General features: G+C 42.2%; 1 protein-coding gene across 3 annotated transcripts in view; it reads right to left on the bottom strand.

The window, feature by feature from the left end:
* EPHA3 (EPH receptor A3) overlaps window positions 1-15,071 on the bottom strand; it is a 226,650-nt gene extending 211,579 nt beyond the window's left edge. The window contains exons 1-2 of one of the 3 annotated variants that reach the window (XM_072024910.1): window positions 14,784-15,071; window positions 14,094-14,181 (exon numbers count right to left, since the gene is read on the bottom strand). Coding sequence is in view for 2 of the 3 variants with exons in the window: in XM_027449420.3 (XP_027305221.2) it covers window positions 6,970-7,183 (214 nt within the window). In the remaining variant the exon portion in view is untranslated. Of the gene's footprint in view, window positions 1-6,969; window positions 7,232-14,093; window positions 14,182-14,783 lie in introns of those variants that run through there. The other 2 variants (XM_027449420.3, XM_027449419.3) reach the window with 2 other exon arrangements.
* Between the last annotated feature and the right edge of the window lie 946 nt (window positions 15,072-16,017).

Genomic DNA, 16,017 nt, shown 5'->3' with positions numbered 1-16,017 from the left:
GAGAAGAAAAAACACAGGCATATAAGAAAGGCTCGTGGCACTGTGCACAGGTAAGGTGGGAATAAAGGAGACCAATGAGGTTTTCCTAAAGGTGGGCTACCCCTAAACAGTTTGGGTGATAACATTACATCTTCGATAACTGTAACCTCCTTCTCCAGGCAAACCGACCTCTCACCATTAGTTAAGACATTTGCTCTCTGAGCTAAATCATACGTGGCAGACCAGTTTCTGCAGGATAGGGCCCTAGCATTTTCAGAACCTGTTTCGATATATGTGTCTGTGTCACAAACATTACAGCTGGACAGATATTGCCTTCTCTCTCTCTCTTTTTTTTTTTTTTTTTTAAGAAAAAAAAGAGAATCACCATTACAAAAAAAGATTAAATGGAATGGTAAAAATGCCTCTGCCCCTCCTAAATTGCAGTCTCTGTTGAAATTCACCACTGGTAAATCACAGTCATGAAGCTTACTAATGTAAACAAAGCTTAGACTTTCAGGGAGGCAAGGAATTTCTTAATTTGTGCTTTGCTCAGTGTTCAGATCATTGTCAGCCCTTAATTCTGGGTTCCTAACGGTGTTAATAATTGGAGAAAGTTTTAGTTTGGGTCTGATTTTTATGTGATTCAGTTCACGCTTTCACTTCATGTCTGTTTACATCTCTTCTTCCTCAATCCTTCCTTCCACTCCAAAAGGGAGCTCTTAACAAGCCTTGCCCCTCAGAAAAAGCAAACGTGGCAGAAGTCCTCTAGCTGCTTTCTAACTTACCAACAACTAAATCAAGAAACACAATGCCACTGTTTGCTATTTGTTACTGCAAGGTTTCTGGGAAGACTACTGTGGACCAGAAGGCTTTTTGGTGGTTTAATTATTTCAACAGAAACTCTTCACTGTAGATTTAAAAAAAAAAATCTCCTTCCCAAGTCACAAATTTAAAAGATTTTTTTTTTTTTTGTAATTTGAAATTATTGTACTCGTATGTATGGCAGCTGTGCTTGAGGAGTTGTTTTCACTATCATTATTAATAATAATAAATTTTAAAAACCACATCAAGAACAGACCAATGCAACACGAACTTCTTCATCCAAATAGAGACATAAAAACAGTATGAGAAAGATGCTGGCAAAAAAAGAAATCACCATTCCCGTAGCATATGACACTAAACTGCCCTGACTGAACCTTACCATTCATCCTATTGTTCCCCTAATTGCTAGGAAGTTTCAGCCACTGTTCCTTCGCTCTGCTATTATTCTTTCGTCAATATTTTTCAGTAGATTAATGGGATTTTCCTCCATATTTTGCCTGGAACAGCAGGATGCAATACTTTATGGAAAAAAAGGAGCGTGGTGCTTAAGTTTCTGCTTACAGTGTGTCTGGTTTAATAACGTCTCTGCAAATTTAAGACTGTACGCTCTGGCGTTTCATTCATCCTGCCCGGCACTCTCGCAGGCTGCAACTCTTTTGTCACTGTCCTAAGATTTCTTTCAGGCGGGATTATCTCTATTTCTATATCTTTATTTCTTCCATTCATTCGCTGCAGAAATTTCAAAGGAACCGTCAGTCCAAGGGACTGAATTTCAATTTTACATCAGTTTCACACTGCAAAAGAAGTCCTTGTGCTCAGAGTTATCAAGCACCTAAAAGCTAAGAAGAACAAGACGACCAGTAGGGAATACGATCCTTACCCAGCAAATTACTGCCATGTTCTGTTTCCAGAATTACACCACTGGGAGTTCACGTCTCATCTTCTGAATTAAACTATTCCCTGTTGAGCTTTGTTTCTTGCATAGAACAGTTTAAACATCAAAAAAAAAAAAAAGTAAAAAAAGAACCTTCTATAAAAATTCATGGAAATAAGAAGGGCTAAGTCACTAAAATGATTTTTATCAAAACAGAAGACTTAGCAGTAGTCACATGCATCTGTATACAAAATCTTGCCTTTCACTGTATTAGTTCTTACTACAAGTTTTTATCTCCCTCACAAATACATGTTCGACTAGTTTCAACAATGCTTCAATAAATTAGGCTCCTTTCCATAAGAAAGGAAATGATAAAAAAGAAAAAAAAAAAAAAGAAAAGGAGGGAAAAAAGAATCCCTACGTCTCACTACAGAAAAGCAACACTTAGGATACTGGAATTATCTGTTGGAAAGGTGATGGGCTTGAGAGATGCCTCTGTCCCACCTCTTAAGTTTTACCAAACACTTCTCGAAAAGTCCAGTCAATTTTGCACTTTAGGGTATCAATCTGACCTTTTGGGGTTTCAATACCTGCTCCACTGAGCACAGCTTTGAACTTCAACAAAAAATAAGGACACAGTTCTATCTCTAGTTATTATTAGTAACATTTACATATTTATTTATTTGTTTATAAGAAAAAACAAACAGCTACAAAGCTGTGGTGCCTCTATGAATCACAGGTAGCCCGCGGAGCTAACACAGGCTCTGCACAAAAAGCGACCGACTGCACTGGTGGATTTGGTAACAGCTCTGTAGTGACCCTCACTGGTGATAAAATCCAGAGCTCTGAAAACAAGGAAATGAACACCTGCATCTGTATTTCCAAACTTTCATCGGGTGGGGATTACAAGAACAAGAGCCGTTACACGCACACTCCTGGAGGAAAACTTACAAGTTCTGAAACAAAATCAAAAGTAAGTCTACTAATAGCAATTAGCTTAACTCCTGCAGATAAAAATAGTAATAATAATAAAGCTAATTTGCATGTTTTTCCAGATGGGAATGAAAAATTTAAGTTCCATCAGAATGAACTCCTGATTCGCAAAGACTTCTTGCAAACAACTGTTAAACTTCGCATGCCTACTATGTGCGCAGTGGTTTCATTCCGGTAGCGCCCCAAAGCCTGACTTCCTATGGCTGAAAGTACAGAAGAGAGTTTTAACGAGCATCTATGATTTGACTGGTTCATTGGGTAGCAAATATGTTATATCCAAACTAACTGCAATAACAATTAATTGCTGTGTCCAATTTGAACATCTCCCTGTTTCAAACATCTGCTTTAAGTTTGCTATAGGCAATACGGTGATTCTTCTTTTCAGTACCGTGTATTGAAATCAGGGGTAAGTGACGACACATTTCAGCAATAAACAGAAAAGAAAATAAATTATTCCATGTGTGAGAGTCAGGTATCAAAAATACTGAGATAAAATGAGGAATTTGCTCAACTTCCTTCTCCTTTTGCACAGCTTTTTGAAAACATCACAGTGTGAATTTTAAAGCACATTCACTATCTGTCTGATCATACAGCTTAGGATGAAGCACAGCAGCTTTGAGTATATAAAATATGAAAAACAGCTCTCTAGACCCACACAAAATTTAATTTCAGAAAGCTCAAACTTAAGTGGCATCATATTCAGATTTCTAAGCCTACTTTTGATTTCTTTTGCAGATAAACACTCAACAGCGAGCTATAAGCAGGAATTGTGTCATGATACATGAAGACTTTTCCTGACCTAATGATACCTGACATACAGTAAGGCGAGATTTGTAAAAAGCATTTCCCTGTGCAATCCCTTTTGATCCTACTGAAAAGTTTCCAATATTTCCAGCCTTTCCCAAAATGATATGCGAAAGTTGGCCAGGCATTTTGCTCCACAGGCAAACACTGAATTTCTCAAAAACATGCCAACAGCTGTCACGAGGCACACTAAGTTGTCTTGAGTGACTGTAAGTGTTAACAGATAAAATGGTGAATTTAAGTGTGCACTGTTCTGAGACGCTAATGAACGGATAAAAGATGAAACCACATCTCCAAAGCCAGCACGGACTGAAAACAGCGGCTGATTGGAACCTTCTTGCTGTTAACCAAAACAGACACTATTTGAAACCAAGTACGATAAGCAGATTTACCGTATTGATCTTTTGGTAGCTGTGTTCGCAAGAAATTAATTTTATGCTAGATTGAGAGGTTACAAGAAGTTTCCTGTCTGCACAGTCAAAATATTATTGAAGCAATTCAGGTTGTCAGTAAAAGCTTAAACAAATTTGCTGATAATCCTGTTAATGACCTAGGTCAAGTGTTAACTGTTGTGGGTTATAAAACAGTGAAATTAAAGTTGCTGGTACCCTCAGGCAGGCAATATAGTTACCGAAGAGACAGAGGAAAAATTATTAAATTACTGAATGATATAGCTCATTCAATTTCTTGATACCATAGGAATTATTCAAAGAAAAATTGTATCCTTCTAAGAAGAAACCCACAATCCTCCCCAAGTGAAAAATATCGACCGGAATGGAATAGCAGAATGTGTGGTTTCTCCACACACACAGGGTTCTGCTTGTGACTCCAAAACCCGAAAAATTAGACGTTAAATCTTCCTGACATTTTCCTGCCTCTCAGAAAATGGCACACACTTTGCCACTGTACACAGATAAGTCTGAACTTTACAGAACCTTCCTGAACCTCCGTGATTACGTAGGTAAAAGGCACGCAGCTTTGCAATGAGCACAGTAGGGAGTTTAAAAATAAACTCTGGAAAATTTTATGTTTCAGCAAGAAAAAACTCCAAACTTTTCTGGGATGAAGCAAATTAATAAACACCCAAGGTCTCCAAGATAGGAAAAAAGGGGAGGGGGGGAGGTGAGAGGGGATGGTGGACTGCACTGGATAACAAAGTGAAGTAATCAACAACTTGCCTTCAGCCCCCCCTTTTATCCTTTTCTCCCTTCTTCCCATCCGCTTCCACTACAGAAGCATCAGTTCTGGTTCAAACGCTTGTCAGCTTTACTATTAACTACAAGTGTTAACTGAAAATGCTTTTTTAAAAACAGAAGTAATTCTTTCAATACAAATAAATTTAGGAAATATTACCAGGAGCCCTGAAGGCTCCTGTATTATTACCAGGAAATATTACCAGGAGTTCCTGTAACATCTCTATTGCTACATTCACATCTCCCAGAAGTTACACAAAGCTACATAAACGCACCAAAAATGCACTTCATTCTTTATTAAAACAATCCATGAGATTTTCAACAGTAGCTTTATATTAACGTGCATGAAAAAAATGTACATATTGTTAATATAGGCTTATGGATAAGAATCTCCATTCAAAAAATATATTTTAACTTCTCAGCGGTAAAGAAAGAAAACTTTTCTAAATATCCCACAGAAATACAGTAACATCTAACTTCAGCCTCAGGAAAAAATTAATGGTAAGAGCAGTAGTGAAAAAAGTGTAGCGAGAAAATCATCATTTAAAAGAAGAAAATCTTTTGACACTATTTAAGGCTTCAAGCTAATGCTTGATTACCAAACAAACTAGCATCAGCAAATTCTAATTTGGATTTTCTCAATTCATATCATCAGCCCAAGAACACTGCAAATGAAGTAATTACTGAGCTTCCCATAGTGGAAATAATTAAAACACTGATGTTGGTCCCATTTTTAAAAGAAACTGGGAATGCTTTTTTTTTTTTTTTTTTTTTTTTTAAATGAGTAGCAACATATATACTCCAGAAAAAGTAAGCATGCAAAAGCAGGTTACTGTCCGGTACTTGCATTTATGTTGTGCCTTTTCACTAAATATTTTGAAAATACTACCCTTATTTTACAAGTTTTTGAAACTGAAAATAGAGAATAGGATTCTGACTTGGAAAAGATGCTTAATATGCTTTCTATGTGATACTGATTTTTTTCTTCCTTTCCCAATTCTTGGTGATTTTAAACAAAGAAATAAAAAGTATCTTTTGTAAACCTGAAGGCTCTAATATCTTTTTTTTGCATAATTAGTCTCAGCTTTCAGACTGTGTCTGCCTGCCACTGCCGTGGAGGCAGAGCTGCTCTGCTGACTGACTGAACTACACACGTTTCCAAAAAGCTTTTAATCATAGGGCACGAGTAACCCCTACTACCGCTCGTGTTTTCATTTCCGAAAACCATTTGTGAAAAATGACAATAGGTACCAAAATAGCGTGTATACGGAGGCTTAAGAGCAACCAACTATTAAAAGTAACCTGGGAAGCAGCGCCTACGTAAAATAAATTTACATCAAACGTACAAACAGATGCTACATTATTCTTCTGGCACGGTGGTGCCACAGCTTCTTCCCAGCAATAAAAACAACCTATTTCAGATTACCCAGGATTTGCGGAGTTTAAATCTTCCCTTATTTGATGTGATTGTTAATTCCTTTCGGAAATCATTTCGAGTGGCTACCTCACTGCCGTATCCCGCCAGCAGCCCCAGCGCCAGTACACACTCAGCATCATTCGCTGGGGAGAAAGGCTAATTGTAACGGCGACACTGTCCGCTGCCCTGCGGATGCTGCAGGCGGAGCAGGTGCTAGCTCTACGTGCAGGGCTGACACCCCAAGTTCCTCGCACCCCCTGGATGCGTCCCCAAAGCGGGCTGCGGCGGACACCCCGCAGGCACCGGCTGCGGGAGGGGGCAGAGGGGGCTCTGCTCTTCTCCGCGGGGAAAGGGCAATCCTACCTTTCCCCTCCAAAAAAAGTGTCTCGGTTACTTTTTCAAATAGCGGTCGTGATTTCTCCCTGGCACCTACCACGCGTCCCCACCAAATGTCAGCTCGGAGACCGCCGCAGCGGAGGAGAACAAAACGCTGCCCAAAATTGGGGCGCGGGCACGGTTCGACCGGCATCCCAAACCCACACCCAAACGCTCCGGCACCCCCGGCGGGTCGGGGCAGGGCAGCGGGGCCGCTTTTTAGCTCGGGCTGAAACTTTGGCAGCACCAAATACCGCCGCAGCCCCCACCGCCGCCGGCCCGGGGGCAATTAGGGCGAACCCCGAGGCTTGCTCGTTAGGGCGCGCCCCCGGCAGCAGGGACCGAGCACCTTAAAAAGGAAAAAGGAAAAATAAAAATAATAATAAAAAAATTAAAAGAAAAAGACGAAAGAGAAGGGGAAGAAGAAGGGGAGAAAAAGGGAAGAAGGGGGGGAAAAAAAGGAGGAGAGAAAAGAGGGAGAAGGGGAGAGCCCCCCCGCCGCCGCCGCTCACCTTCGTTGCCGGGGCGGGCGCTCAGACGCCCGGCGGCGCCGAGGGCAGCAGCGCAGAGCAGCGGCAGCAGCGGCGGCAGGCGGCGGCGGTCCATGTCGGCGGGGCGGCAGCGCGCAGGCAGAGCCGCATGTCTCCGCGCCGCATGCCACCTCCGCTCCGCTCCGCGCCCGCTCCCGCTCCGCGCCGCCGCCGCCGGCACCGGCACCGGGACCATGCCCCGCGCCCGCCCGCCCGCCTTCGCGCTGCGCCCGGGAGGGGCCGCCCCCGCCCGGCCCCGCCGCCGCCGCCGCCCCGGGTCCTAGCGCCGCCCCCGTGCCGACAGCCCGCCAGGGCCGCCGCAGGCCGCGGGGAGCAGCGAGGGGGCTTCGCGCCTCGCCCCCCCGCAAGGGTCGGGCACTGCAGCGCTGCCCCGGCCTCAGCTCACGCAGAGGGGTCCCTCAGCGCGGGGGGCTTCTTCTGCCAAGCGGCCCCTTGCAGGGAGCCAGGCGCTGTGGTGCTGTGGAAACAGGAATGTATTTTAATAATACTCAAGTCAGGTAAATATTCTGCCCCGAACCGCAGCTCAGCGTCCATATAGGACGAGGTCCTACGAGTTGGGAAGGAGAGAGCCGTGGGCAAGGGTTGTAGGACCACCAAACGACCAAGTGACATCTAACTTCCTTGCCACCACAGGAACCAGACCCCCACCACGTTTCACAAGCCAGTAGTGTTGAACACCCAAGCAACTGAACACGAAAAGGATTGTCCTGTGTCTCCTCAGGGGTACCGCTACCAGCGGGACAGCTGAGGCTGCCTCATGAGAATCAGAGAATGGAAAAGACCTCCAAGATAATCCGGTCCATCCATCACCCTACCACCAACGTCACCCGCTAAACCATGTCCCCAAGTGCCAGGTCCAACTTTTCCTTAAAAATCCCAGGAACGGTGATGCCATCACTTCTCTGGGCAAGCCACTCCAATGCCTGACTACTCTTTCTGAGAAGAAATGTCTCCTAATTTCCAACCTGAACCTCCCCTGGCACAACTTGAAGCCATTCCCTCTAGTCCTATCGATGGTTACATGTGAGAAGAGGCCACCCCTAGCTCACCACACCTTCCTTTCAGGTAGTTGTACAGGGCAATAAGGTCTGCCCTGAGCCTCCTCTTCTCCAGAGGAAACAACCCTGGTTCCCTCAGTCACTTCTCATGGGACTTTTGGTCCAGGCCCTTCACCAGCTGTGTAGCCCTTCTCTGGACACAATCCAGGGCCTCAATGTCCTTCTTGTATTGAGGGGCCCAAATCTGAACACAGTACTCGAGGTGCGGCCTCACCAGAGATGAGTACAGGGGAACGATCACCTCCCTGCTCCTGCTGGGCGCACTATTCCTGACCCAAGCCAGGATGCCGTTGGCCTTCTTGGCCACCTGGGCACCCTGCCTGCTCATGTTCAGGTGAGCATCAACCAACACCTTTTCCTCTGCACAGCTTTTGAGCCACTCTGCCCCAAGCCTGTTGCACTGCATGGGGTTGTTGTGGCCACAGTGCAGGAGCCAGCACGAAGCCATGTTGAACCTCATCCCATTGGCCTCTGCCCATCGACCCAACCTCTCCAGGTCCCTCTGCGTCAACAATTCCCCCCAACCTGGTGCCACCTGCAAACTTACTGAGGGTACACTCAATTCCCTCATCCAAATCATTAATAAATACATTAGAGAGAATGAGTCCCAACAAGGACCCCTGAAGGCACTGGGCTGGTTCCAGGTCCATGCCAAGGGGAGGTCTGCCCTGTACAGCGCTGCGCTACTGCCATACCCCACACTATCAGGTTTGGCCCAACCAAAATTTCCAGAAGGAGCAAGAAGGAAGCCCAAAGCTTGTGAGCAGACAACTCTGGGAGCAGAGAGCAGAGCAGGGTACTCTGGCCATACAGTTGGCAGTCTATGGCCCAGAGAAGGCTCTCTGCTCTCCTGCCTTGCCTTCCTCGGACCTCATTTCATTATACCTTTTCATTTATTTGACAATGATATGTTTCCACAGCAAGATGTTCAAAATGCCCCAATTTCCTCAAAATTTCACGCTCCCTAGTAATAAAATAATCTTGTTGTACCCCTTCCCGATACCTTTTCTGGAATACAACTGTCTCCTTGAGTTCTCTTATAGAGGACAATCTTCTACTTAAAACGTTAATAAATTCTTAGGACTACTAGTTTTGATCTCCACAGAACCACATCCTTTCTTTTGTGACTTTAGGTTAATACATTTTAAGGTGGAAGAAAAAATGTACAGAGAGATCTCTGGGCAAAAAGAAATACATATATTTCTGTTTTCAGTTAGTGGAAAAAAATATTTCCAAAGAAAGAGATTTTTGTTTTTCATTCTTCCAGTTATGTGTATATAAAACATCTGCACCTTCCAGCTGCAGCACCGTGAGAGAGGATCCTGCCTGATTCCGCTTGCTTCCCCTCTAGGAGCAGGAGTCTGAGCGCCCATCGTAGCTTCCCTGCACAACAGTGGTTTTCTGGAGGAAGAGAGAGGAGAGGCAACCATGTGCATCTGCCAAACCTTGTGTTTTTTTTCTCTCGGGAAGAGCAGCTGCAATCAGCATTTCCCTTCCCATATTACTGCTTTGTCAAGATGGAGGTGGGAGAGGTAACTCTGAAGCCTGCAAGAAGTCAATATTATCCATTCTGACAACAAGCAGGGCAGAGCACATCATCAAAGGCCAGAGCATAGCTCTCCACTCCTGACCAAGCGCACCTGAGCACTACCAAGCCTGATCAGCACAGTAACACAGCCATACATCTGGTGGTCACAAGAAGCATCCCACCAACCTTAGCCTGCCAGGAAGGAGAAGAGCTCCTCGAAGGAACTGGGGGGCAGCAGCCAGTGCCAGAGCCCAACCTCAGCATCACCCCACACTTACCCACCTTGCATCACCCTTTGAAGTTTGCATCAACAAGCATCCCTCTAGGTTGTACACAGCACCACCTCAGCTGCTTTTGAACTATTCCCAAGCTGATAATGTTAGGATTGTTCTCAGCACTCACACAGGAAGCCCATGTTGGAGAGAAACCACTTTGATCTTCTCTCAGCTGTGGCAATGTCATTTTCTACAGGTACAAATGCAAGATAAGGAAAAAAAAAAAGTGTGTGTGGGGGAGGTTATGGGGTAGAAGCATAGATCTATAGAACATATCTGTAGAACATCTTGTGTTGGACCCCAGGAGGATCATCAACTCCAACTCCTGGCTCCACACAAGACTACCAAAAATCGAACCATATGTGTAAGAGTGTTGTCCAAAAGCTTCTTGAGCTTCTGCAGGCTTGGTGCCGTGACCAAGAGGCAAGATGATATAAAGGTGCTAGTAAGAAAACATCATGGAAAAGGTAATGTAGGGTACAAGCAACTGTGCTCAAAGCATTAATGTCACTACTATCTCCTTCACTGCTTGGTAGTATAAAAAAAGGAATAAAAAAAAGATGGATATTGATGGATATTAGAGGTATCTATGTGATTTTGTCCAAGATGGTAATGTAGTTACCAAATAAAGAATTTGTTTGAAAAAGGTAAAGGGGGGAGGTAAAAGAAGGGGAGGAACCAATCAAAAGCTATACAGAAAGCAACAGACTGTAAATCCCAAGTCTGTCTCATGACAGTGCATGCTTACTTGTGAGCACACACTTCAGATTGGTTTCACCATACATGCACCAAGGGATATTTTGGGGCCTTTCTTCCTCCCTGTGAGAATTAGAAATGCACCTCTTAGAAAGAAATGAAATATCATATTTTTATATAGTATTTTTAGAGAGCTGTAAGAGAGTTTCATAAGCAAATAGTGAAGTGGAAACACTGAAAATAGGGCCATTAACACTGAAGTTGAACTCTGCAGAATTTTTCTCCAAATTAGAGAAACATTACTTTAAGCAAACATTTTGAGGTTATTCATAGCAAACACGTTGTGAATTCATAAATGTCTTAGCACCAGAGAACTCATGCAGGAAGAAAGGAATCCCAAACACCACAAATGTGGCTCAGGTTCTTAATATCAAACCTAATATCAAAGGACGCATCTCAAACTAAAAGGAATAGCAAAAGTAATTTGAAAAATTTGAAATAAAAAATGCATTTCAGGGGGAAAAGAATGTAGGAGAAAGTAATGATAAAGTTCACTACAAATTGTTCACTCTGCTTTTTTCTCTGTGACACACAACCTGGAATGTGTTGTGCTAGTTTTGTGCAAATTGCATGTATACTCTATTAAGGGTAATTTTGCGTTACCTTAAAGGGCACCTCTGAAAAAAGAAAACAGCCTCTAGTGGCATTTCTACATAACTGGAGTGCACATGGTAATATCTTTGCCCTAGCATCCATAAAATCATTCTAGAGAAACACATAACCATGATTTATGATTTTCTGCCAACCTTGGACTTTAATTTCTTTAATATATTGAAGATCAAAATCCTTACTAAACACAAATTTTATCTCTTACATTTTTCTTTCATAAACAAGGAAGTGACACATTCTGTGATTGCATAATGGAAAAAAGAAATCATAACACATGGGTAGAATGCTCGGGATCTCATGTTTGCATACTAAATAGGAAAACAACTTTCTGTCTAATGAAAAAATGTTACAGATTATTAGGAACAACCACAGCAGTAATCAATCAATTTATCCAGCAGACTAGGCCACAGTCTGCTTTCAAGAAGGCTTTTTAATGTTTATGGCTCTGGAGTTGCATTGTTTAATTAATCAAATCACAGGGAACTTCTCCTAATCTGTGAGATTTATAGATAAAATATTTTCTTTAAAAACAAAATGAAACAAAGAATTAACGATAGGTTCACTACTCATAAAGAAAGGTGGCCTGGCAATCCCCTATTTATTCAGGGAGGAGGCAACGTGAACAAGAGAACAATGCACCCCATCGGTAGATGCCTCCTCTGTGACTTGATGGGATTGTTCAGAGGCGTGAGAACATTTCCTCCTCAATTTCTGTTACTTATTTATGTAGGGTCTTATTTGTGATGTCAATCCCCCTTCGTGGAGACCTGGACTGACAAGACATTTCCACATAAATCATAGCAGGAACAGCCTTCTGAAGTAGTTCAACTATCCATTAGGCCTGAGAATGTATCGGCGTATCTTTTCGGATCGACTGCTAAGTGTTGGGCTCAAAATATCACAACAGGAAGTGTTGCTGCTTGAATTCATCACAAGGAAACAGACAGCTGTTGGCCAGTCTTGGAAATGGTGACCAAGTAGGGAAAACTCTATCTGAATACTCTCCTACCAGCCACCAAGTAAGTGGTAAACATTTGTTCATTTAAAGCGTTCTTGGGATGTACTTTATAACACAACCTTATGTTCTCCTAATGTACAACAATGCCCTGGAATTGCACGCAGATGAGAAAATAGAGGAAGCTGAGAAATAGAAGACAGGAAGCAATAAAAACAAATGATAAATGAAGTGTGAAAAGTTACTTTAAAGAACTCAGTTATTTAAAGCTAAGCTATAGCTTTTCCTAATCAATACTTACACAATAATTACGTGAAAATCCAGGAAAATGGATTAACAAGGCAGCATACGAAATTCAGCTTTGAGCAGCAACATAGCTGCAATTGTAATTATGAAGTGACTGCACACCAATTCCATAATGAAAAAAGGCATTACTTATTATGGAGATGGAATACAGTAGAAAAGCATGCAAAATGCAAATGCAGTTAGGCTGCAAATTTTCCCCATAAAGGCTGAATCATTTGTTAAGGATGCAATAAAAAGGTGACGTTCCAAGTACTTAGACTGAATTTACCTATTTCTAAACAAAAATCTATAGAAGCCATAAAAGAAAAGCTTCCCTAGCATTAATGCCAGTTTTCAGAGAGAAGCAACATTTACATGCAGAAGAGAGTATTACTTTATCATGAACAAGCTTGCCAAATTTCAGCCTGGACTGAGCATTTACAGAGGAAATGTATCAATCCTGTACAACTATACTGAATTATGGAGATATCAGCAGACCTCCGATAAGATGCACAATGACAAGTTTGATTAGTTTCTTTCTTCAGATCACAGCCAACTTTAAAATATATATATATAAAAAAAAAAAAAAAAAAAAACATAATCTGTACTAAAAAAGTCACCGAGAAATTAAATAATTTATTCTCATGTATCTAAACTCATAGACTTTTTTTTTTCCTTTCACAAGATAACATCAGGCAGTATTAGACAGTAAACAGGTAAACAGGGATACACTTTTTAAAATAAATGCTGCCATACTTCTAATAGAGGGGATCAGGATCCAATTTAGGGAATGCACTTGAAGAGTGCACAGACATATTTCTGTGATCTGGCTGAGCTGTATTTGAAGTGTTCCCTTGTCTTTTCAGAGCCAAGCATGCACACTTGACAGTGAAGTAGGTCATCTATTTTTGTTAACTAAAAAAACTAACTGCAGAAATATTTATTGTAAATTGTAAATTGAAATAACAATAAAAATAATTTGAAAAGCCAGCACCCACAATGTGAAAACTCCTTAAAGGCATATTTTTCACTGTCCACTCTTCACATCTAACAATTGATTTGGCATTTATTGCACGCTTTTTATCTATAGTAAAAATAGTTCAGTTGGAGAGGACCTACAAAGATCACGTCCAACTGCCTGACCGCTTCAGGGCTGGCCAAAAGTTAAAGCGTATTAAGGAGGGTGTTGTCCAAATGCCTCTTAAACACTGACAAGTACGGGGCTTCAACCACCTCCATAGGAAGCCTGTTCCAGTGTTTGACCACCCTCCCAGTAAAGAATTTTTTTCCTAACGTACAGTGCAGCTTTGTGCCCTTCCCATGTGTTCTGTCATCCATGACCTCCACTTCCATCCCTCTGGACACTGCAGAGAGCAGCAGGGTCACTTCTCAGCCTCCTTCTCTCCAGCCTGGACAACTCAAGTGTCCTCAGCCTCAAAACCACATGCAGTGTTCAAGGTGAGGATTCACCAATGCTAAATATAGTGGGAAAATCACCTCTTTTGACTAGCTCTCTGTGCTGTATTTAACACATCCCAAAATGCCTCAGATCCCACATTTGAATTTGATCCATTTACGTTTTGTGTGAATTAGCTATTTTTCCCAAAAAAACCTCTCACCTTCTCCCTCCTAATCAAAGCTAGGGTTTTTTCTTCTTTACCCTCTTGGAACAGACGCTGTTAGTGTTATTCATAACCAACGCAGCATCTGGGGGTGGAATAAAATTTGTTAAAGGCCATAAATACCACAATCTTAGGATGCTCAACTTTACATCTAGCACAAAGATGTGAAGTAATTTCACACCTTGGCTTAGAATGGCACTATATGTATGTATATGTATACATATGATTGCATGGTGTACTGTTAATTAGTACTTCCCAACTAAATGCCTCCCTCAAGAAGAAAACCATAATACTTAAGGAGACAACCTTTTTCAAAAGACTTGTTTCAATTTCTAATTACTGCATGGAGACAAAAAGTTACTACTGTGCTTCAAAACTGCTTAGTTCAGGTCTCTGGGGAGAGATTGATTAATTTGAAAACCGAGAACAACATCATATATGATGAACAAGAGCTATGTAAGTTTTAAACAAATCCTTGTCAGAGTACACATGTCTTTCAGAAGTTCTTGGAGGGAAGGAAATGTACATGCCAAGCTGTTGCCCAAATTACTGAGTGTCCAATCAAAATACAGTAGGAACAATACCATAAAAATCTAGAAAACTCCATAATCTTAGACCACAAACCAGACTTGCCCTGCATCATAGTCAGCATGGTTTAGGTGCACAACAATTTGACAGCAGTCTTACCTGTAACACTGAATGCTTTCAACTTCTGCCCCAGGTTATGAATCACCCTTATCCTGGTTTCATTTGCAATTTATCAGCTGACCCGGGATGTGCTGGGAAGCTCTTAAGTCTTCCAGTGTTTTCTTCTTGATGATAATGAGTTAATCACTTTGCCAGAACTGATGAGGTAGCTTTTCATTAATCCTCTATGGCCACTTGGGCAATGAAGAATTGCAGTTTCTGCAAAAGACTGAGCTAACATTATCTAAATATTATTCTTCATCATATTATTGTTAAAATTATACAACATATGCAATAAGTAATTATACATAATTAGTATTCTCCCAGCACAAGTGGAAATGACAGACCTATAGCAGGACAGTCTGTCAACCTTGGGTCAAGCAATTCTTATCCATTAAGTAGGATATTTTGCAGATATAATTTCCTCCCCAGTTCTGTAGCCAACAGCAGCTCTGTTGTGAAGGATGCAGCTCCTCAGCCTATCTCCAAAGCCCACCAAATAGGGCTGTAAATGCAAACATGTCATATTATCTACTGCAAATGCGCTGTTTGTCTCAGGAAAATGTAGTGTGAAAATTTGTTTTCCTGTATGTGACAAAATTGTTATTTCACACTACAACATCAGATGTGGTTGATCTGAATTAAATTTTCAACCTTTAAAACACCTTTATTCAGGGTTGTTTCTGTGTATATGTAGTCCAAAACTTAGTAGGACTCTTAGCTTAAAAATGTGCCTAATCAGCTTTTTTTTTTTTTTCCCCCCTCCACCAACATAGAATCATAGAATCATAGAATCATAGAATATCCTGAGTTGGAAGGGACCCTTAAGGATCATCAAGTCCAACTCTTGACACCGCACAGGTCTACCCAAGTTCAGACCATGTGACTAAGTGCACAGTCCAATTTCTTCTTAAATTCAGTCAGGCTCGGTGCAGTGACCACTTCCCTGGGGAGCCTGTTCCAGTGTGCAACCACTCTCTCTGTGAAGAACCCCTTCCTGATGTCCAGCCTAAACTTCCCCTGCCTCAGCTTAACTCCATTCCCGCGGGTCCTGTCGCTGGTGTTAATGGAGAAAAGGTCTCCTGCCTCTCGACACCCCCTTACGAGGAAGTTGTAGACTGCGATGAGGTCTCCCCTCAGCCTCCTCTTCTCCAGGCTGAACAGGCCCAGTGCCCTCAGCCGTTCCTCATACGTCTTCCCCTCCAGGCCTTTCACCATCTTCGTAGCCCTCCTC

Source organism: Anas platyrhynchos, chromosome 1 (genome assembly GCF_047663525.1).
Source record: "Anas platyrhynchos isolate ZD024472 breed Pekin duck chromosome 1, IASCAAS_PekinDuck_T2T, whole genome shotgun sequence".
Lineage (NCBI taxonomy): Eukaryota > Metazoa > Chordata > Aves > Anseriformes > Anatidae > Anas > Anas platyrhynchos.
This window is presented reverse-complemented; position numbering and strand designations above follow the sequence as displayed.